The following is a 20,714-nucleotide window of genomic DNA, read 5'->3' as shown; positions in this document are numbered from 1 at the left end:
AAGGGGGGGTCCATGAAACCAGAGAATGATCTTGCTTTGAGATAAAGGACTTTCTCATCAAAGGCTAAAGCTTTTAATCTGTACGTTAACACTGACTACAAAGCCAACTCTTATTAGCAGAAGAGCAAATAAGAACTGTGTGTTAATATTCCTCAATCATAGAAACTACTGAATTAACAAGAATAAGTCACATATAAGTTTGAAGAAGCTAGTTTCGAAATACCTGTACAAAAATATAAAAGTCTATAAATTTTTTTTTGTTTTGTTTGAAGCCTGTGTTGATCCTTGGAAACATCACATGCATAATAATACATCAACTGGAAAAGTGGCAACTAAAGAATTAGATATTTGTAGCTCTTTTTTCTCTTTACATATATACACATTACAATAAAAATAATTTTATTTTGGTTGTTTGGTGGAAGTATACTACAACAAACTAAATATTTTTTTTAAATTCTCAAAGTTGAAAACTATTTTACCAATAGCTTACTAAAATCCAAATATATTAAAATCTCCTACAGTAAGTGCAGAGAAAAAAGATTTAAAGACTCCGAGACGGCCACCAACTTATCTACCATGGAAGCGAACTACAAGAACAGCAAAATAATATTGTTATGTATGAATGCTCCTTCTGTAGATAATTGGACCCAAACAAAAAAATTCACAGTTCAGTAAGATCCCTAACCCTGACCTTTAATTTTTTTTCTTTTTACATTCAGTACAGTATCATATAAGCTGTGCAAAACTTTACTTAGACTGGCAGTTCGCCATATCAGTTGCATTTGTCTTTGGTACAAAAATAAACAATCGCATTAATGTGCAAGTATTTGTTTTCTTCCGGCCAAAGTACCGAAATTGAGTTTTCTAGAGCCATCTTTTATACAATACATAGACTCTGTGGCATATATCTACATTTTCAACATATTCCTATATACATTCAAAAATTTTAAGAGCTGGAACAAATACATTAAAACCTATAATCTTACCATCTATACATCTTGGTTTTTCCCCTCAGGGTTTTCTTCATACAAGACTTTACCAGCTTATACTGATAGCTCTCCCCCCAAAATACAAGGCACAAAGAATATGCTTTTTTTCTCTTGCTTGCACAGACATTTACATACTATATTAAGCTCAGAAAATTAAAGTCTTATATGGCACACTAGCTCTAATGCCATGTGTGCTATGTACAAGTTAATGGTTGCAAAGAAAGCTTACTGTTTTGCAAGAACAACAAAAGAAAATCCAATTATTTAAAAACAAAAACAAAAAACTCCCTAAATTGACAGTTTTACCAAAAAAACGCTTCCTCTTATTTTACTTGGAGCATAAACCTGTCACAATGTCTGGCATATGCTAAAAATTTTTACTAGCAAAACCATGTTTTTGCTTCTAAAATAAAAGTGATATATTCTGGTCCTAGAGAACTTAATTTTAAAAAGAATCCTCATCTCTCTATTTAAGCTTAAAGCAGCTTTGAAGCTATCTGGTTTATGCTCCAAAAATGCTGTTAAGCATTTTATATCATGCTTTGATTTGTTTTACTACAGTGTTATTTAAAAACAATGGAACCTAATTGTAAGTGCTTACATAATGCTAAACTGACATGCAGACCAGAATGCAATTTACAATGAAGTACTTGACAACACAGGTAGAATCTGACCAATGAGAACAGCTGAAGTCATGTCTTAAACTTTTGACATTGGTATTCGTAGCCCTACAAGGCCACCGGTGGGGTCTCCTTCTGCAGTCTTCTCTAAAACTTGATTCACAAATTCTGATGTCTGTCCAGCTACAGGTAGTCCTAAAAAGGGAGGGTAAGAAAACGTGCTGTAAGGTTACTATTCATTGCACGTATTTGTACATTCCTGTAAGTAATACAAAGCCAGTGAACACTTTGGTTAGTAACCAACCCAAAGGCATAGACAACTGAAATTAGGAAGCACTTCTTCCTTTGCTCTATTCCAGAAATTGCTTGCAACCTAACGTATCATAGATTATATGTCTCTTCACATACATGCAAATACATTAAGTTTACTGCTTACCAAGAGTGTCTTTAATAAGTACGTTCAACTTTTGTTCCATGTTGACTCCTCTATCATCTTTAGGTACCTGCACCCGATTAACTATTTCTTGTTTAATGGAGTTGATCACAAACAGTAAATTATCTGCAAAGAAAAAAAAACCGGATTAGATTTACAGCACATTCCCCCCGGAGCAAGAGAGATCCACAGTTGTCCACACACTGTTATCTGTAAGTGTCAAAGGTGTCACATCACACTTACTGTAAAATTAAGATGTAATCATTTACATCTGTAAACATATTTTCAAAAATATTTACATTACGTGCATACATTTACATAATTTACATCTGTAAAGTAGCTCAACACTGCAGGTAACCCAACTTACGTACACTTTATGGAGTGGACTGTTTTTGTACCAACAAAATTGTTGGGTTTGTACCAACCCTGTTTTCTCTATAAACTACCAGGTATGACCCAGGTTACATGATGGTGCAAAACACAGACTTGTCTGAACAATAGAAAAATTAAGATGTGAAGAGTTGTATTTACCATATTCCGTGTTGAGACCCCAGAGTTTTACTTTATTGGCTTCATACTGGGCTTTCTTTTTTAGTCTACAAGCCCTATAGTAAGAAGAGGGGAAGAATTAGAACACTAACAAAAATTCCAGAATACTAAGAGCATCTGTTTGTTTGCCACATGAACTTATCAACCAGTACTCCCAGAGCTGTGACGTACAAAATCATCTATCTACTCGCTCACCTTTGCTGAAAGCACTCTGCTACCTGTATTTCCTTACATTTCACACTTACGGATTTTATCACTGTATCAATCATTTGCCCTGCAGCTAAGTAAGCCAGCTTCCAGTGGAAATACATCATTATCTAGGGAACAGGCAAACTACAACTCCAAAGTGCCAGTTGCCCTGCCTTTTGATAAACTGGTAATTAGCCCATTGCAGAAGCAGGATCTCGAGGCAAAAATTAGTTAGATCTTAATCGTACAGTGGTAGTAATCCAAATTTACTCATCCGTGTAGCGTTATCAAATATATACCTGGAAGCCAGCTTGTTCTTTTCTTTTCTTGACCTCGGTCTGGCAGTTAAGGGAAGTTCACTGACTGGCGTCAGGTCACTGATCACCTTATTCAGCTTCCTCAGTTCATTACCAATCTGCAGAAGTTTTCTGGGGTTGGGAGTCAGGTCTTCTACATCAGTCCTCCGTGACTTCTTTGCTGCATATTTTCCTGTTTTAAATATGCAGAAAATTTGGTTGCGAAGTGACACAATATGTACACAAACCTGCGAAAAAACATTCTTAAATATGTATTATTTTGGGTGCAGTTCCTTTGTTCATTACAAGAGAATGGACTGGAATAATGGGATCCCTATGGCCTTTCACAATAGAAAGAGCACTTCCAAACTGCTTTGTACAATTCATATTATACCCAGATCAGACAAGAGCAAATACTGCTGGACAGGCTACTGGATGTGACAAGACTATACACACAACTGTGCTGAAAAATGTATGTCACAAGTTCAAACCCAGTTGTTTTGCCCCAACTCTAACTTGCTGACTCGTGCGTTCAGCCAATATATCCTCTTGCACACTCAAGTTGATTAAATTCCTAAATAACCTTATTGCTGAAGTTCTGTATTAAGAAACAGTGTTGAGTCCTGGTACTGAAATAATCTTCAGTGACACTAAGCTTAAATGATCCACAAAAAGGCTAGTCAACCCCTTTTATATGTATTTGACGCTACTTAAGGTCTGGTTTTCCTGAGGAAATACCTGCTCCAGAAATATTTATTAGAAAGCTGATAATTTAGCATGATTTATCTGAGGTAGTACATGATGTGGTACATGTCTATGTGAAAATAAAAAAATCCTGCATGTGTTATATTCTGTAGCTTCTGGATGTTAAGTAGTGTTTGATCTTACAAATCCCTTGCATATGCACCTGACTTAAAGGTCACTTGCTCCTCCAAGTGTCTGGTGGGACTGAGTCCTCAAGGCGTGTTTGGTTATTTGTTAATAACAAGTATAGATATAAGCCTTCATAAGAAGGAGCAGTGTTAGGGACTTTAGGTACTGATATTTCACTACAAGATAAATAAGCATATAAAAAATAAAGATATTAAAAAAAAAAGTTTTATTCCCTGAATAAATCTACAAGTAACAACAATAAAACAATCTTTTGGTTTAACAGAAGGTAAACTGCCATGTTAAAGATAGTAATTTTCAACTAAGGGAACGTTAACATTACAACCAGGGAAGCTGGTTTCATTTTCTCCTTCAAAGCCAAAATCAAACGGAGCAGCCTACCAAAGAGGTCCTGTAACAAAAGAACAAACATTACCCCTAAGAGTGGTTTGTTCTGGGTGATGTTAGTCATGCGTGTGGTACAGCAAATTGCTAATCAAAAAGTTACAGGAATAAAACACAGTTATTAGACCAATTGGTTTAAATTTCTAAGAGGGTATTTTAAAGAAAGAGTTTGTTCACAGAAGAGTAACTGCTTCACTGTGCTGCATTCACATAGGTGGGAGAAACAAGTAAGGAGGAGCAAAAAGAGAGTTACGCCTTATTGCTTGTCCTTTAGTTCACACTGCAGTTAACGTGAACTTTGCATCTCAGATCACTTCCAGCTTACTTCTAACACAAGCAAGACTGAAACTAACAGCTACGAGGAGCAAGTATCAGCCAAGTGACCCATCCAATATGTTTACAGCATCACACTGAGAAAATGTCAAACTCTTGGGGTTTCCACTGAAAGCCCTTGGAAGCTACAATTCTCAATTCATCCACCTTCCTCTGGAAGAAACCACACTGAAAGTTACTACTGTATGTTCACTGTGCCTTCCTTGGACACTGTGCAGAACTCTGCTAATTGAGCAACAGACTTGCAGTGTTTTAACCATTTATTTTCATGGCCAAACCACAACTTCTTAGCACTTGCTAGTATGGGAGTTTGGCTATTGAAGGTGTCAGAATGAAAGACATTCACTTGTAACTAGGAGTCTATTCTCACCATGATGGAGACCATTCTTCTGATACATGTTACTTGGTAACGTATCTCGATTCCACTCAGATGGCCTCAGCATTCTTTCTTGCTGTGATGGTGTTAGTTGCTCGCTGTACTCCCAGAAGTATCTTCGCTTGCCTCTTTTCCGAGAGGATATTGCAGTCATTTCTTTTAAATCCTCCACAGAATCATTTTCATACCCTAAAAGGATGCATTGCATTGTTTATATAATGTTGACAAAACCGTTTCTAGCCCTTTAACGGTGGACTGAGTATTCAAGTCAAAAGCGAAACCACAGACGAGGCCTGTTTTACATTATCTAATAGACTTGGTTTTCAGCGTCAGCTACTACTGGGTACTTGCCTTAAATCCAGGGACAGACACTGCACCAGTGATGGTGCTTCATTAGTTGAAAAGAGACAAATTATTTATGCATTGAAAGCCCCTTTATGTTCTCTGACCCCTTAAGCTCTATTGCTCTTCTCCCCCACAATCCCACCACTGCAGAGTACAGACAACAGCTGTTGGAGAGTGTTCTGCCATCCTGACAATTTTCTCCATGAATTTGCAGGAACATAATCCTAACTCGCCTCCACATTTTAATTAATCTCTAATCAAAAAGCACGGAAAGAGAAGCAGATAATAAAGATGGATTAGTAAAACACTAATAAAGAAAGCAAAATTATTCAATCATAGAATATTCTGAGTTGGAAGGGACCCATTAGGATCACTGAGTCCAACTCCTGCTCTTCCTTGAGTTTGAATACCTTCAGGAAATAAATCAAACCACCCATCTCTATTAGACTAGAGGAAGGGGGCTCTGTTATCAGGACAATGACTTAAAGCCCCTGAGAAAAGAACATCTAAATTGAAGGGATCTGGACACAAGCTGTTCAATCTCTTCCTCACCTCTTTAGTGGGATGAAGAGAAATGATCCACAGTAAGGCTAACACAGTATTTTAGAGGTATATTACGATGCACTTGATATGATGAACTGTTCGTGAAGTACATAGAAACTGTAATGCCACTATCCACATGGCATAAATATTTATACCGTAATTACGTAAACACAAACCACAGTTTTTAAAATCCTACGTATGCTTTAGAAAATAAAGACAACCTATACTAAGGTTAAAAAACCCCAAACTACTGCATCGCCTTTTGTACGAAAATGCTATATAATAGTTTACATTTACTTAAAAAAGAATGCATTTCAAAACATCACATACACTGATGAAGCTTAAAGAAAAGCCTACCACTGAACGGACTGTAAGCTTAACAAGCTTTGAACCCATATGCTTGAGCTTTGCTTCATCTTTTAACAGTAGCACAAAGAACACTTTCTTCTTTTTAAAACAGTCCATTCAATTAGTCTGTTTGCACTTGAAAAACCAGTTGAAAGAGGAAAAACAAACTTTCTTGCTCTGGTCTGACTCTCACCTCATAACCCAAAGTATGAATAAAAGTTAGGTGCACAGAAGGATGAAATCAGTTCTGAAGTTCTGTTTCTAATCATTTCATCGACTCATTTACTTTGATTCTCTAGTTTATTAAGAAGACAGTATTTTAAAGGCAAATCAAACAATGAAACATGCTTTATAAAACATTTTTTCATGTATAGCCAAAATGATTATGACAATTTACATTAAATACAGTTTCAAATACCGTAAATATTTTTAACCGTACTTCCATTTTACCCAAATGCTGTTTGACATAAGTATCAAAATACTATTAAAACCCCCACTTACTTTCCACTTGGAAAAAACCTATCAAGCTATCAAACAATGAAACATGCTTTATAAAACATTTTTTCATGTATAGCCAAAATGATTATGACAATTTACATTAAATACAGTTTCAAATACCGTAAATATTTTTAACCGTACTTCCATTTTACCCAAATGCTGTTTGACATAAGTATCAAAATACTATTAAAACCCCCACTTACTTTCCACTTGGAAAAAACCTATCAAGCTATGGAACTCATTATATAGATATGTATAAATTTAGCCCATCTTCATAACACAGAATTAAGCCAACCGATGAAAACAAATCTCTTTAAGAGCCGATGTGTACAAATGTACAACAAGGTTAAAATCAAGACTTCCTGTTTGCTTATTTAAACTATAATTAAGTTAGCAACTTAAATTATATTGACTTAATGCATCCTGCCTTGCAACTCTAACATTGACCTGCTATCATTTTAAAGTTACATAGAATAATCTAGTGCACAATGTCCTAACCTAGTCCGTAACATACAGGAATGCAACAAATTTGTTTAGCTTTTCTGCACTGTATTCATCCTCCCTGAATTCTCCTCTTCTTAAAGATCATACAGCAGTCTCACTTTCTTTGGCGGGCTTCTAAGAAATCTGAAAGGGTTCTTGTATTTGCCTTTCAAGCCCTTTGCAAGTCCCTCCTAAAAATCTTTGTTCACATCCCTTAGTATGGTTTTAGGTTTAAACTCACCTGGGTTAAATTAAGTAAAACAGAGAACAGGATAGACATGACTTCTGCATCTTACCAGATTAAAAGCAAAAATAGCCCCACCAAAACAAAACCAGAAAAACCCTTCTCTCTACCATTTATGCATACTTCTGTCAAACCATTTATGAGTCTTTTTCCCCCAGCTGATGGTCCAGGTGCTCAAAATAGATGAAATGCAACTTCTTTAAACAATCTCCATGCCTCTACAAGCACTTTTCCCTTTCAGCTATTTCTTCTCCAGTGCTACTGCAAACTGAATCAGTTGTTGCATTTCTGGTATCTCTTGACTACTTGATGGGGGAAGCAGTCATTTACAAATATTTCTATTAAATGAGATAGGTACAATATACTAGTAACGGTAAAAAAAGTTTAAGTGCTAGAAAAGGCCTGGGCTGATAATTCCTTTAATAAATTACCTTTGCAGGTGACCAAAATCGCTAAATCTGTATCATGGTGATAATAAAATCATTGTTGCCGAAACTTGCCCGACAGCCCGTCACATTTTTAGTTATTTCTCCAAGTTCCTGAAGCTCGCTATATCTAAGTATTTCCTCAGACAACACAAACACTTTAAGAAAGCATTTCACGCACTCCAAAAACATACATGAAGAAGAATAAACAAAAGCAAACTGTGTATAAAATACATCAGAGGGGCAGCAATAATTAATAAGTTTTTGTCCTTTCAGTAAATTACATCTTCACTCTATCAACTGATTGTGGTTTCAGTACTATGGAAGGTTAAATCTTCCTGTCCCATGCCTATTTTTAGAAACTTTATCCATAGTATTCAGCTTTACTCTAAAAGATAAAAAAGCAACAAAAAGTACAAGAGTTACAAAATTAAAATACCTGGAGACATTACCTTCTAATATAATCAAAACATACAGTGAAACTTTTAATATCACCATACTTGAGGTGAATGGCTTCATTCATTTAAAGTTCTAGCAAGCTTGTATAAGCCAAGTTCCTCAGTTACAGTACTGCACGACGTAGTTGTATTTAGAAGGCAAGAGTGATTGCTTGTCAGTAAAATTTGAACAAACAGCAAATAGTTAATGTAACTCCATGAACTGAAATCCCAGCATTTTAATACGACATCTCTTTTTCAGGGTTACCAGGCTTTCTGTGCAACATGCCTCCGTGGGCTGCAAAGCACTGTGCAGTACAGCAATCGTTACAGAGCTGTAATAGCTACTCAAAGCCCCAGAAAGTAGAGGGAGTTCAATTCAGAAGGGAGGAAGAGGTTTTAAAATGCTAACAAAAATGTGTTATGTACATGTAAAGGTAACATAAAGGGCATAACGCTTAACAAGTTTAATGCCAACTCAGGAAATCTACTGAGAAAATAATTTAATCTGAGAGTTCATTATGACAAACGCTGACAAGCTTTAGAGAAGCTGCTGTGTTTAAAAAGGCAAAATTTCAGCTGCTTTCCCACCCAAAGTTACATTTTGCCAAATGTCTGAATACCTTAATTCTTATACTCTACTACAAAGCATTTATAAAATGTGAATATTATAACACTTTCTACAATGAAACTAATACTTGGTTACAGTCCTGTCCCTTTCCCTTCAGATTTTATTTTTACACAACGTTACCGCTTTGTTACCTTCTAGGTGAAGGTTAGCTCTTATTTCTGTTGTTAGGGCTCCATTTCTACATGCAGAAGAGAGGAATTCAGTATCCTTTGAAGACCCACTAAGTGTTACTGCTGAAAACCACCAAGAAATGGTTCTATTAGTTTCAGTGGTAGGTATTCTTTGGATTCTGTGGATAACTGTACCTACAGTAGGACTTAAGTAATTATGAAATTATTTCACTCGGGCTATGATTTCATACCAGCTATCAAGAGATACAACTCTGGATAAATTCAAAGTAGCAACCTACTGAAGCACTAGAAAGCTCTGCACATCCTATCATCAAGCCACGAAAAAAGAAGACAGCAATTGCAGGTAGTTGCTCTACAACCTCAGGCTACAAGCTAGGTTTCCTGTATTCTCTATTATTATTTTTGTTGCATGACCACAGTTTATGCAGTTTTTCTCGAAACAGGGCAATAGAGACCTTGTATAGTTTTCATTAATTACATTTTGCAAAGCACTTAGAAAATCTGGGATGAAAGTTCATAATTTAAGATCAGTGTTTCTCATCTGTAACTATAAAGCATTCAGAAGCATTCCTTCCCACTTGGCAGACAAATCCATTAACCTCCACGTTAACAAAGCCCAACATTGCTGGTACCTGGTTCTGAGAAAGTATCGCTGATGTCGTCATCTTTATCATCCTCGTAATCTTCTTCCTCATCATCGTTTTCAGACAGCTCGTGCTCACTGCCGAATCCTTCATCATGGTCCTCATCTTCAATATCGTCCTCGTCATCCTCATCTTCCTCAGGGTCTCCTTTGGCTGACTGTTCACCCAAACTGTCTGTTACAAAAAGAGAATAGTTGTGCTCTTCTTTCTTCTGTGAAGAATCTGACACTGACGTGCTGGCAGAAAGACTGCTCTCTCCCACAATAAGCCCTGGGGTTTCCTGGGGTGGACTGAGGAGCAGTTCTTGAGTCTCTTTAAAAGGCAAAATAGGAGGCGTACTGTGACTATGCGGGGACTCTATTCCTTTTCTTTCTTGTCTCTTTGCTACAGCACCACAATAGCAGGTGTTTTCCTTTGCTGCATCAGCATGTGCCTGGCTCAGCACTGGTCTGCTCTGTGGTAAAGGATTGATCTTTACTTTTGCCTTTTTAACATAGTCTTTACATTCAACATGAATGTTCACCTTTTCATTATTGTACACATTGGTCTTCACCATGATTTGTGTACTGGAAGCAGGCTGAGTTGCAGGTTTGCTTGCCTTCTGAACACAGTCCGACAAAGGTGCCTCAGCCTGAACGTTCTTGGAGGAACACACTGGGGCTGCTGCTCTGGTTGTAATTTTTTTGCCAGGTAACAAAGAATTTAAAGGGTTTTGTTTTACACTAAAGAGCAAATCGGGGTAATAGAGCGAATCAGAAACAGGTTGGGAGTCCTCACTGTTAAGCTGAGCCAGTGTTGGTGTTTTGCTTATCACCTCTTCATCTTGGTATGGGCTTGAAAAGTCATCAAGGCCCAGGTAATCCACCTCTTTTGTTCCCCAGATGTCACAGCTGGTTAATTTAGTGTACTTAGTTAAGTCTTCACAGTAGGTGTCCCACTGCTCCCACTTTGAGGTGAGAGCAGCTTCTTTGTCCAGGATGTCCGTAAAAGACTCCAAGTTCTCAAGGTCTTTGCAGTCCTCCATTGAAAGTAAGTTGTCTCTGGAGCTTTGCTGATAGTCCATTTCTCTGTCCTGTGCATAATAAGACAAGTTAAAAATTAATACCAAAAAAGTATTAATCATCTCTGTCCTCTACTTAATCTAGTACGGTGAGCTTAATTCCAGTGACATGTAAGAGAGTGATAACATACAAAGATACCTCAACTTCCAACTACAACCTTCTTTTGAGGGTCAGAATGAAGTCCAGCTTCCATGCTTCAGCAGCAGATCCTTCTGAAGAGATTGCTAAAGGTACAAGTCAAATGCTGCTGGATTCTTTTTCTGCTATTGCAAATTCATCTGGTCATCAGGAACTAGACTAGTACCAATATCCATGTATTTAAAATATGAAAGACATCACAGGCAAGCTGCTAGTCTCTGTTAACCTACGTCAATCTTTGCTGTGTGCTTAACAGAATATGCTCAAGTTTACCAGTCCCTGGAAAACCTCGTTCTAACATGATCAATTAATGACTATGAGCTACCTTTCTCCTTTGATGTGGGGTGGGGTGGGGGGGAAGAATGCTAGTGTAAGTAGCTCATGAGTCAACTTTTATTTTGCTTCCCCTGCGTTCACAGCTTGGGTGATGTGGCATAAAGCTGCTCTTGCAGAAAAGATTGTAAGGAAGAGTCTCAAACACCATTACATAACGTCAACACAGCTCTATTTGAGACTTGTATATCAAGCCTCTCCTGATGGCCAGCTTTAACAAGCGTCTATTGAGGAAGCATCATATTTGCTGGACAAGCAGTTAGGCTCTTCCCCAATCAGTAGCTAGCAGTAACAAATAATCTTCTAGCATTCTTGAGGAAATACCCCTTTATTACTACACAAACTCAGGGTATTAGTCAAGGCGAGGAAGTTATGTACACACACAGAAATATGACCTACCAGTTCATACATGAAGTCTGGATCTGAACTGCTTGCCAAGAGATCCGTGCTCATCAGAGTCTGCTCTGAAAACACATGGCTCCGAAAGGCGTCCCCAAAAGGAGGGTCCATTCCACTCACACTGGGCTACAAAAAAATTGATACTGACATTTGAAGCATGCTATAAAAAGGCATATTCTTTTCTTCAACAAAACATGAAAAGAATTGCCATTTCATCCAACTCTGAACTTGTGCTATACCTGCATCTGAAAGGTTTTTACCTACACAGATAAGCATGTCATTTCTCAGAGCAAGAGAATGCTTTAAGAGCAGCTAACAAGATGCAGCTCTTTAATCAAAGGACACATTTGTATTCATCATATAGCTGCAAGAGCATTGCTCATTCATTCTTTTTTGTTGGTTTGAAATTCTCATGTGTTTGCCAAGTTTAGGGATATGTTAGCATTTGTAGAAGAGGGGAGCGAGTACTGGCAAGATCTTTGAGTATCAACAGGCACTACATGCTTGCAGGGTCTTCACCCTAATACAAACCGTTCTGTACTAAAGCAGTGTTGACTGTTTTTAGAACCATTAGAACTCATAAAACTTTCACCTGAGATTGTAACAAAAGCAAAATTTACTACAACTAAATCAAAAGCGTTCTCTCTCTTGAGAACGAAGTGTAACTTTCCAAAAAAACATTATGCAGGATGACTGGGCATGTGGGGAACAGGCAGCAAGGCTTTCTGCTACATTTAATTCCAGACCTCTATTTCTCTTCTAGACACACTCGCCCTGAGGGTTGGGAAAGGAGAAACACTGTACTGCTGAAAGTCATTCAGTGTGAATCACTGCAGTAATAAAAGGCTGCTCTCCAGGCATCCACCCTCATCAAGGCGACAACTTTGCTGAATCTTGCTGTGTGAACAAATACAGTACCAAGAGCGGCAACATAGCTTCCACCATAGACACTACTGGGACCCTAAAAAATATACACCATTTAATCTCTCATAACTTCTCCCTGCTAATGCCAGTCAAATTTGCTCATAGACTTTTCTTTTTTTAAGTAAGGAAGCAAAATTATTTACAGAAGCAAATAAAATCATAACAGACTTACCTGAGGCATTTCCAAGCCCAGATTCCCCAAATCCAATTCCAAACTTCTTGTTTTATTCACTTGTAGATTCCTTTCCAGCTTTACTTCAGTCTCAGTGAGTTTACACAAGCCATGCAATGAAATTTTTCTTTAGGATAAGATGGAGCTCTTCTATTTGTAGACTTCTGTGTAGAATAAACACAGCAAACCCCCCAGGAGGTAAGTAATCCTCCACCAAAAAGGTAGTGCTTAAAAAACAGCCAAAGTGAAATAAAGACAAAAATTTCCCCTGAAAAGTGATTATTCCTCATGCTGGAATGTATAGCAATTTTCTTCCCCTGCCATCTTTCATCGAATGAAAAGCCACAGATGCTACGGAACAGAGTTCCTGCAAAAACCTTTTTGGCTGAGTTACATTTTGTTGCCTTTTTTCCTCACTACTGAGACCACGAGCTCTATAAGAAAAGCCTGCCTAATTGGATGACTAGCATACTGCTGGGTATACAAGAGAGAAACAATCTTTATGACTAATGTAACATAGCCAATAAACTTTAAAAATGTCTCAGGCAAACGTCTCAAAATACTAACTTCAGAATAGGCAGTAATACTGTTTCAGTGATTATCTCCTCCTTTTCTTAAGAGATTAATCCATCCAGCATCAGATAAGATTATATCAATCATTCATATAGCAACATCTAGTGGTAGAGGGATTACAGCAAGCATGCTCACCATCCAGCAGTAGAGGAAGGGAAGAGACAGACTTCCCCAACAGAACAAATTAAAAGCAACATCTAGTGGTAGAGAGCAAGCAGCAAGCATGCTCACCATCCAGCAGTAGAGGAAGGGAAGAGACAGACTTCGAACAAATTACAAATTTGTTTTGTGACTGGAAACTCCTTGGGGGGGTGTGTGTGTTTTACCATGCCACAAAAATTGTGCTAAATTCAGAGCTGCCCAATAAAATACCTTCTCTATTAATTTCAAGGAAGGCACATGTTGAAATTGGTCAAATTTATCTATTAGTAATTTTACCAGTTTAGTAGTTTCTATAGTCCCGCTGCTACTTCAGATGTGTATCTAAAGACTGTTCCGAGCCTCATACCCTGCTTAATCCTGCATTTTTTAATAACGTAAGGAAGAACTGAACTGTAGAAAAGCAAGCACCTTAGCACAAACATCAGTAACTATATCTACACTAGAAGTATGACAAAAGACTAATGAAATAAATAACAGGAAGTAAAAAAGAACAATGTTGTATCAAAACCAATAATAAAATCATCCAAGGTATCAAAACTTAGTATCTAATGTAACTACATTGTCTTCAAGGATGTTCCTTTCTTACTGTCTTGCTTGCCTGCAAGATCCCTACCCTTTAAAGTCTCTTTAACAAAAAAGCAGCATTAGAGGAGCATAATCAAAAAACGGAACCATCATACTTGTACAGTTTTTCAGCATTATCAGTTAAAATATATTTGTTTCTCTGAGCAGAATTCTTCACTCAGCATTGCTCCTAAGTCAGACTTTAGTGCAATCTGCTCAGGCTATGTTTATTCTCTTGTTTTTGAAAAACAAATAGTAAAGTAGAAGTGTTCTCCTACAGTGGAGTTACGCTCAGAACCCTCCTCCTATGAGCACATGACAGCATCCCCGTGATTATTCCTACTTTCAGGTAGTATCTCAGCTATTTTGTTATATTCAGCATATATACCATCAGACTGTGGTAAAAACAGACACTATGCAAAAAAGTCTTTACTTATCAAAACATACTGCTTTTTATATAGCAGCTAGAATATAAAGAACAAAAATTACAAGTCCAGTTACACGCAAGTTCTCAGTAAAACCATGCTACCACTGCCAAAGCAAGCCATTCCCTGTAGGGCCCTGTGTCGAATAAGAGCCGGTTCCTTCTGAGAAAATTTTCTTTCTGCTCTAAAACTTCCAGGAAACTCTTTTTACTTATCTTAAAGTGACATTTAAAGTTAAGTTTGTGTCCCAGGGCAACGTGCCTCAACAACCCCGGTCACCCTTCACCCAGCAAAGGCCACACCGCAGCAGAACTAGTCCTGCCTATGCTGTTAAAGTGGCACAAACGACTAATTCGCTTTTCAACCTGGCCTGATCTAGGAGAAAGGGCCTGTTCTTTAAAATGAATAAACGTTCTCATACACAAAGAAAGAGGCGAGAAGGATATCATCTTCAATACCAATCTATACCTGAGTAGTATCTTACTTCCTTTCCATACAGAGTGGCAGAGATTGATGTCTTTTTCAACAGAACATCAGATTAATACTTTGACGTCAACACCAGAACAGCACCACCACCATCTGCATTCACATGGGAGACTGTCAAAGTTCTGCCACTGCATGATACGAAGGGGAAAAAAAGGAGACATTTGCTGCTTATTTACCGGTTTTTCTTCGTTATGTTTTTGTTAGAACACGTACCTCAAGCCATTCCACTGTCTTTCACACATGACTATGAAAGGGGGGTGAAACTTAATCTGTACTGACACTGATTTCAGTAACAACTGACCAATGCTTCCAAGTGTCGGGACCAGGGAGCTTTTGGATCATTTACAAATCCTCAAGACAGACATTAAACGTTCAAAATACTTGTACTATCTCAAAGACTGGAGTAATCTTTCAGCTATAAACTTATAGCACCATTTAAGAATGACAGTGTAGGTCCTCCCAAGTCAAAGCAGTATATCACCTAATCTGATTGTTCCCCTAATTCTCTTTATATTTCATTCTTGACATTTTATAATATTAATATTTAAATGTGATTTGAATCCCATTAGGATCTATTCAAGTATTCTACAACACCAGATTTTTCTTGGTAGCTCTATGGAGGGAGGAAACATGGTGAGGCCATAAAAAGAAAGACACTGCCTCAGGGAGCTGCACAATCTAGGCATGCTTCATGCTCCCAACAAAGCAGACCTACTTCCAACTGTTTTCTAAATTTCCCAGAATCATCAAGATCTTCATTAAAAGACTCCCAGTGTTCACACTTAACTACCAGTATTTTTTCATGAACTGGTAAATTAAGATGTATAGTAGAAGTCAACGACACATATGGAAGCACAGATGTAAAATCTGAACTCGCTGTGAAGGAAAGCAACTTTGTAGGCCACAGTTAAAGTCCCATTTTTACAGAATTTATCATTATGGGCACTCTCAGCTCAAGACTGAGTTAGAACAGAATAGTACAGTTGTTACGTTATCTATAATGAATACAGATTTGAATGAACTGAAAGATCTGTGGCAGAGCTCAAGAACAGCAGTATAAGAATTACTGAAGATAAATATAGCAGGAATTTCTACTTCAGGACAATTTTCATTAATGCCTTACATCAGTCCTTCCCAAATGCAGAGATACAGAGGTGAAATCCTGTAGTTGCTTCACAGCAACTGAACCCCAGGTGGAATACACAGCCCGAGGCACCGGGCAGGGTGCCGCCACTCCTTTTGGCAGCAGCCTGCAGTTAAATCAGATTAAGGTGATTAAGGAACCAGTCCCCGAGTTGGTTCTGTGTCTGCAGATTCTTGACTCACATCAGTGCAGAGCTGCGCCCCTGCTCCCGGGAGAAGGCTCGCTCGTTCACTTGGACATGAGGAAGGGCAAGACATCTCAGGAACTGCTATGTTCATCTAACATTTAAGAATTTGGGGTACTGATGGAGGCATGCATATATACATTGGTTAAAATCCCCATCAGTCATCAATAAGTAACCAAAAACTGTTCTATAGAGTTAATAATTCATTAATCTAATGACAAATCCTAATAAAAATCCTCTGCATTTATATTTACTTTTTGAAAACGCGCATTTAAAATAGTTTAATAGTGGTCCCAAGACACCCAGGAAGACTGAACTTCAAACAATGTAATGGCAGGCTTATTACATGCCGTTACTGATGCAGCAGTACACTGAAACTGGCAGACAGCAGGACCTAAACTCAAAATGTGCAGCATTAAGGAGATGCCTGGCAGTTACCATGCATGCACCGCTTCCCTAAACTAGTAAAACACCCTTCTGCGACAATACATTATCTCCAACGAAGTCCCTATATGCGAAAAACCTAAGCTGCCAGCTTTCAGCTTGACAACTCTGAAAGTCTTCCTCAGTCACCTGTATGAATCATTTGTACTGTAGCTATAACTAAAGTTGCTATTTCTGTCTCAGTTCAGATGTATATTTTGTACAATCTGAAAAGCACACAGAGCGTCGCTATACCATTTTTTTGATTGTACAGTGCTTATTATCACAGCAGGTAAATGCCTGTTATAAATACATTACATGAACAATTACACTTTTCATGATGGTGACTGTGCATCATACAGCACAGTCTGTCAAAGTTACATTTTCGATGCAGATAAAAAAATAGCACGTCACGAGAGCCTGTCAATACTAAACCTACAAACTCAGGCTAAAACATTCAAAATGCCAAGCTTTGAATTTCAGAGAATGCGCAAAAACTATGCCACGTATTTTAAAAGAACCATTATGTACTATGCAGTGTTTGCTGTATCTGGACGTTTTATGAAGTACTACAGTTAGAGATCCAACAAGTTTTCCTACGCTTCTCTTAAAACTTTTTTTCCTTCCACAGTTTGTTTCCTATTACAGAACATACTCTGCTCTGTGCAGTCTTCAAGTGCAGAACGTATTTTTCTTAGTTTTGTTTCTGAGTGTAATGTTCTTGTGGTTTTTTTCTTCTTTCTACATGATTCTTCAATTATTAGCCAGACTTAAAAAAAAAATCTTTTACTTTTCTCCCCCACCACAAAGACGCTAAGTTTTCTTTTTGTGGGGTTTTTTTTTAGGTTTTTTTTTGTAGCAGGCGAGCAAAGACACTCTTGTAAAAGGTCTTCCTCTGCTGCCACCCACCGCAGCCTCATTCACCTGCTCATCCAAAGAAGTCAAGTCCCTCTACCTTCTCAATGATGTATTTGTATTAAAAAAAAAGCATAAGCATCTAAGACATTATGCCCTTTGCTTTCTCTGTCCTGGAGAGCAAACCACAGCTACTTAAGACACCCAGATACTAAGTTTGATGGAGCATTGCCATTTGAAAGAACTAAAGATACAAAGACTGTTTCACTTCTTTTAAGCCTCTTCCCTTCAGGAGAGGGAAACTGCTACTTCACTGTCTTTGTTCCTTTTCCTCTGGACCTCCCCCCCCCCCCCCCCTTTTTTTATTATTTTTCTAATCCTACTCGCCTGCAGCAGACAGATTTCAAGATCTGGAAGCGATACCACTAAACAGAAGCTCTGGTCCCCAACCACACATGCAACACCTCAGGTAAAAGAGCTGATGAATTACCAAAAAGAATACAGCACTACGTTCTTTGTTTGAATTGATACCCCTACACATCAATGCCAGCTACCCAACATTGAAGGGGTATTCCACTTCAGCATGACTGTGTAAGCGAACAGGCAGATGCCAATAACTGATCATAATGCAAGAGGCAGAAAAGTGATTTTTTTTTTTAAACTATCAAAAAATGTATTGCATCTATGTATTTTATAACAACTATGCCCAGAATAATATATTCCTACTAGAAGTCCTAGCTTTTCTGTACATTCTGGAACAAAGACTGAGATTTTATTATTATTTCAGTGCCAAGAGTGGGACGCGCAGCATGTTGAATTTATTAGAACTATATTAACACATTTCAATTCATTTAAAAAACTTTTTATAGTTAAAATACGAATTGCATAAACCTGTATTAAAATACACTGTAGAGTTAGGAGAGTTGTTTGCACAAGAGAATTAGCAGTAAGACTAACATTCAAATTTTTTTTTGAGCCAGAGATTTCCCCTGAAGCAGAGTGCGGCCAAAGCAAAGACAGAAAACAAAAGCAAAACTAGACAACAATTTAGCTTACAATCTCCAGCAATATTCTACATCCCTACATGATGGTTGTTTCTGTATTTTTTTCTGACAGTTGAAAGTCTTTCAGGGTAAGAAAAAAATTAATTCTATAGTTTCCAGAAAAAAACTCTTATGAAGAAGGGAATGGTACAATCTAGTCTACTCTTCATACAGTAAAATTATGTTTTTTTATACTTTTGTTAGAAATGGGTTATCAGTACGGCATACTTCAAAGCCAGCAACAAATCAGAAAAACACATCAGTCAAAACAGTCCAAAAAGTAAAAAAAAAAAGCATAAGAGTTCAAAAACAGAAGGCAGATTTTTTTTTACTATAATAATATAATCAGGGACATACTATAACAAGGTCTAAACCTTAAAATCAATGATTTTCAGAAAACTTTTGGCTTGACTTTCAAGCCAATGCCAACTTTCAAGCACTTCTTATGAAGTGCCAAATATCCTTATCAAACTTTTGTTTTAAAACATCATTTAATTAGGCTTCACAAACCACACAGCATGGACACGCAAGCCATGGGAATCTAAACCAGTGCGTTCCCTTATTTATACCACACTATCAGTCTATTAGTCGGACAGAAGCTTCTATTTATTCCCAATTAATTGCTGCTAACGCTGAAGAGACTTCAAACCTTTGTCCTGCAAAAAGCTCTTTTGCCACTCTCATTATTTAAAAAAAACATGGCAAGGATGTTCAATGGCTTGATGCCTGTGCTGCAGGTTTCTCTTACGAGTTAATACTCCCATCAAACACAGAACAATTCTTTCTTTGCTCAGTTAAGCTCTGGCTACAAAGCACTGTATGAGGTCTCTGAGTTATTATTCACGCCTCTAAAAAGTACTATCACTGAGCACTGATACTTCTACAAGAAACCTTTCCTGCTAAAAGGATCACCCAATGTATTTCCTATAGAAATTCTGACTTCTCATTTAAGTTGCCAACAATAAAAATTGACCAAGTTTCTAAAACACCTGTATCTGCCCCTCTGTAATTCTTACTATGAAAACATACGTGTAATAATAATTATTAACCCTCCCCAGGATGCTTAGAAGCCACTTGGTTAAGTGACCTTAGGCCAAAGGCTAACCAACCTTTTGTCACCATCTTTAAAACATTTTAAAGTGCTTGAAAGATAATATCAGAATCTGATTCTGTTTTGCAGGTTACGTGTTGCATGATTTCAACAAGTTACCCTCAAGTGGCAACAACATAAAGATTACGCTTACTTTAAAGGAGAAGTTAACATTTCAGCTGGCATAGCTGAACGATTGAAACTGTTCAGCCTGTTGCATAGAGAAGCCTGAAAAACAGCATGTGTTTTATACTGGAGTGTGACACAGTGAATACTGGTCATTAAATTATCTTTGATATCCGATCAGTTACATTAGCCGATGCCCTGAGAAACGCTGTGGGCTGGCCTCGCCATGCTGCGCGGTTGCGTGAAACCCCTGCCAACTCACAGGGACAAGATTAGGGCATACCAGTAATACCGTGGGCATCGTTACGTAAAATAACGTCCAAGCTGTGGACCTTCAGGACAGAGGGGAAATAAAGTTCAGGCTTCGGTCCTTGGTGACGTGAGGGGCTTTCGGCAAGCTGCCCCCGACTCAAAGCCTGCGTGAACTTAATCCAGACCCGGACAGGTGTGCAAGGCCCGTGTGGGGAGACGCTGAAAGCAGAGACGCACCCGGAGGCAGCTCCTCAAGGGGGCCCGGGGAAGTTATCGGTATTTTAGAAGTCAAGTCTGTGGGAACCGGCTCACGGCAGGAGGCGGGAACGCGCCCCGTCCTCCCCTCGGAGCGGGGGAACCGGACCACCTGTGTACGGACACGCCCTCCCCGCCTCGGGCTGGGCCCCGGCTGCCGGCCGGTTTCGGCCGCGCCTGCGGACCCCGGCGGCCCGACCCCCAGAAGCGAGAGGACGCCCTGAAGCAAAGCGCTCCGGAGGGACGGGGGCGCGGGCACCCCCCGCTGCCAGCGGCACCGCTCCAGCCCCCGTCCCTCCCGCGGGCAGCTGCCTGT

General features: G+C 38.5%; 1 protein-coding gene across 4 annotated transcripts; it reads right to left on the bottom strand.

Annotated features, from left to right (window-relative positions):
• Positions 1-820: 820 nt before the first annotated feature.
• CREBRF (CREB3 regulatory factor) lies at positions 821-13,019 on the bottom strand. Of its 4 annotated transcripts, XM_009285745.1 has the most exons (10): positions 12,817-13,019; positions 11,721-11,846; positions 10,129-10,861; positions 9,778-9,963; positions 9,146-9,247; positions 5,055-5,249; positions 3,080-3,269; positions 2,574-2,647; positions 2,046-2,168; positions 821-1,804 (listed from the first exon to the last, which is right to left on the bottom strand). In XM_009285745.1, exons 1-10 carry the CDS (start codon positions 12,823-12,825, stop codon positions 1,689-1,691), a joined length of 1,854 nt encoding a protein of 617 aa, XP_009284020.1. In that variant the 5' UTR covers positions 12,826-13,019; the 3' UTR covers positions 821-1,688. The 4 variants fall into 4 exon arrangements, with proteins under 4 accessions (XP_009284020.1, XP_009284018.1, XP_019329395.1 ...); XM_009285743.1 differs by having other exon boundaries at positions 9,778-10,861; XM_019473850.1 differs by having other exon boundaries at positions 9,146-9,244; positions 9,778-10,861.
• Between the last annotated feature and the right edge of the window lie 7,695 nt (positions 13,020-20,714).

The sequence above is a fragment of the Aptenodytes forsteri genome, unplaced genomic scaffold (assembly GCF_000699145.1).
Source record: "Aptenodytes forsteri isolate BGI_AS27 unplaced genomic scaffold, ASM69914v1 Scaffold54, whole genome shotgun sequence".
Classification (NCBI taxonomy): domain Eukaryota; kingdom Metazoa; phylum Chordata; class Aves; order Sphenisciformes; family Spheniscidae; genus Aptenodytes; species Aptenodytes forsteri.
The sequence above is the reverse complement of the archived record's forward strand: the minus strand, read 5'-3'. Positions and strand labels throughout refer to the sequence as shown.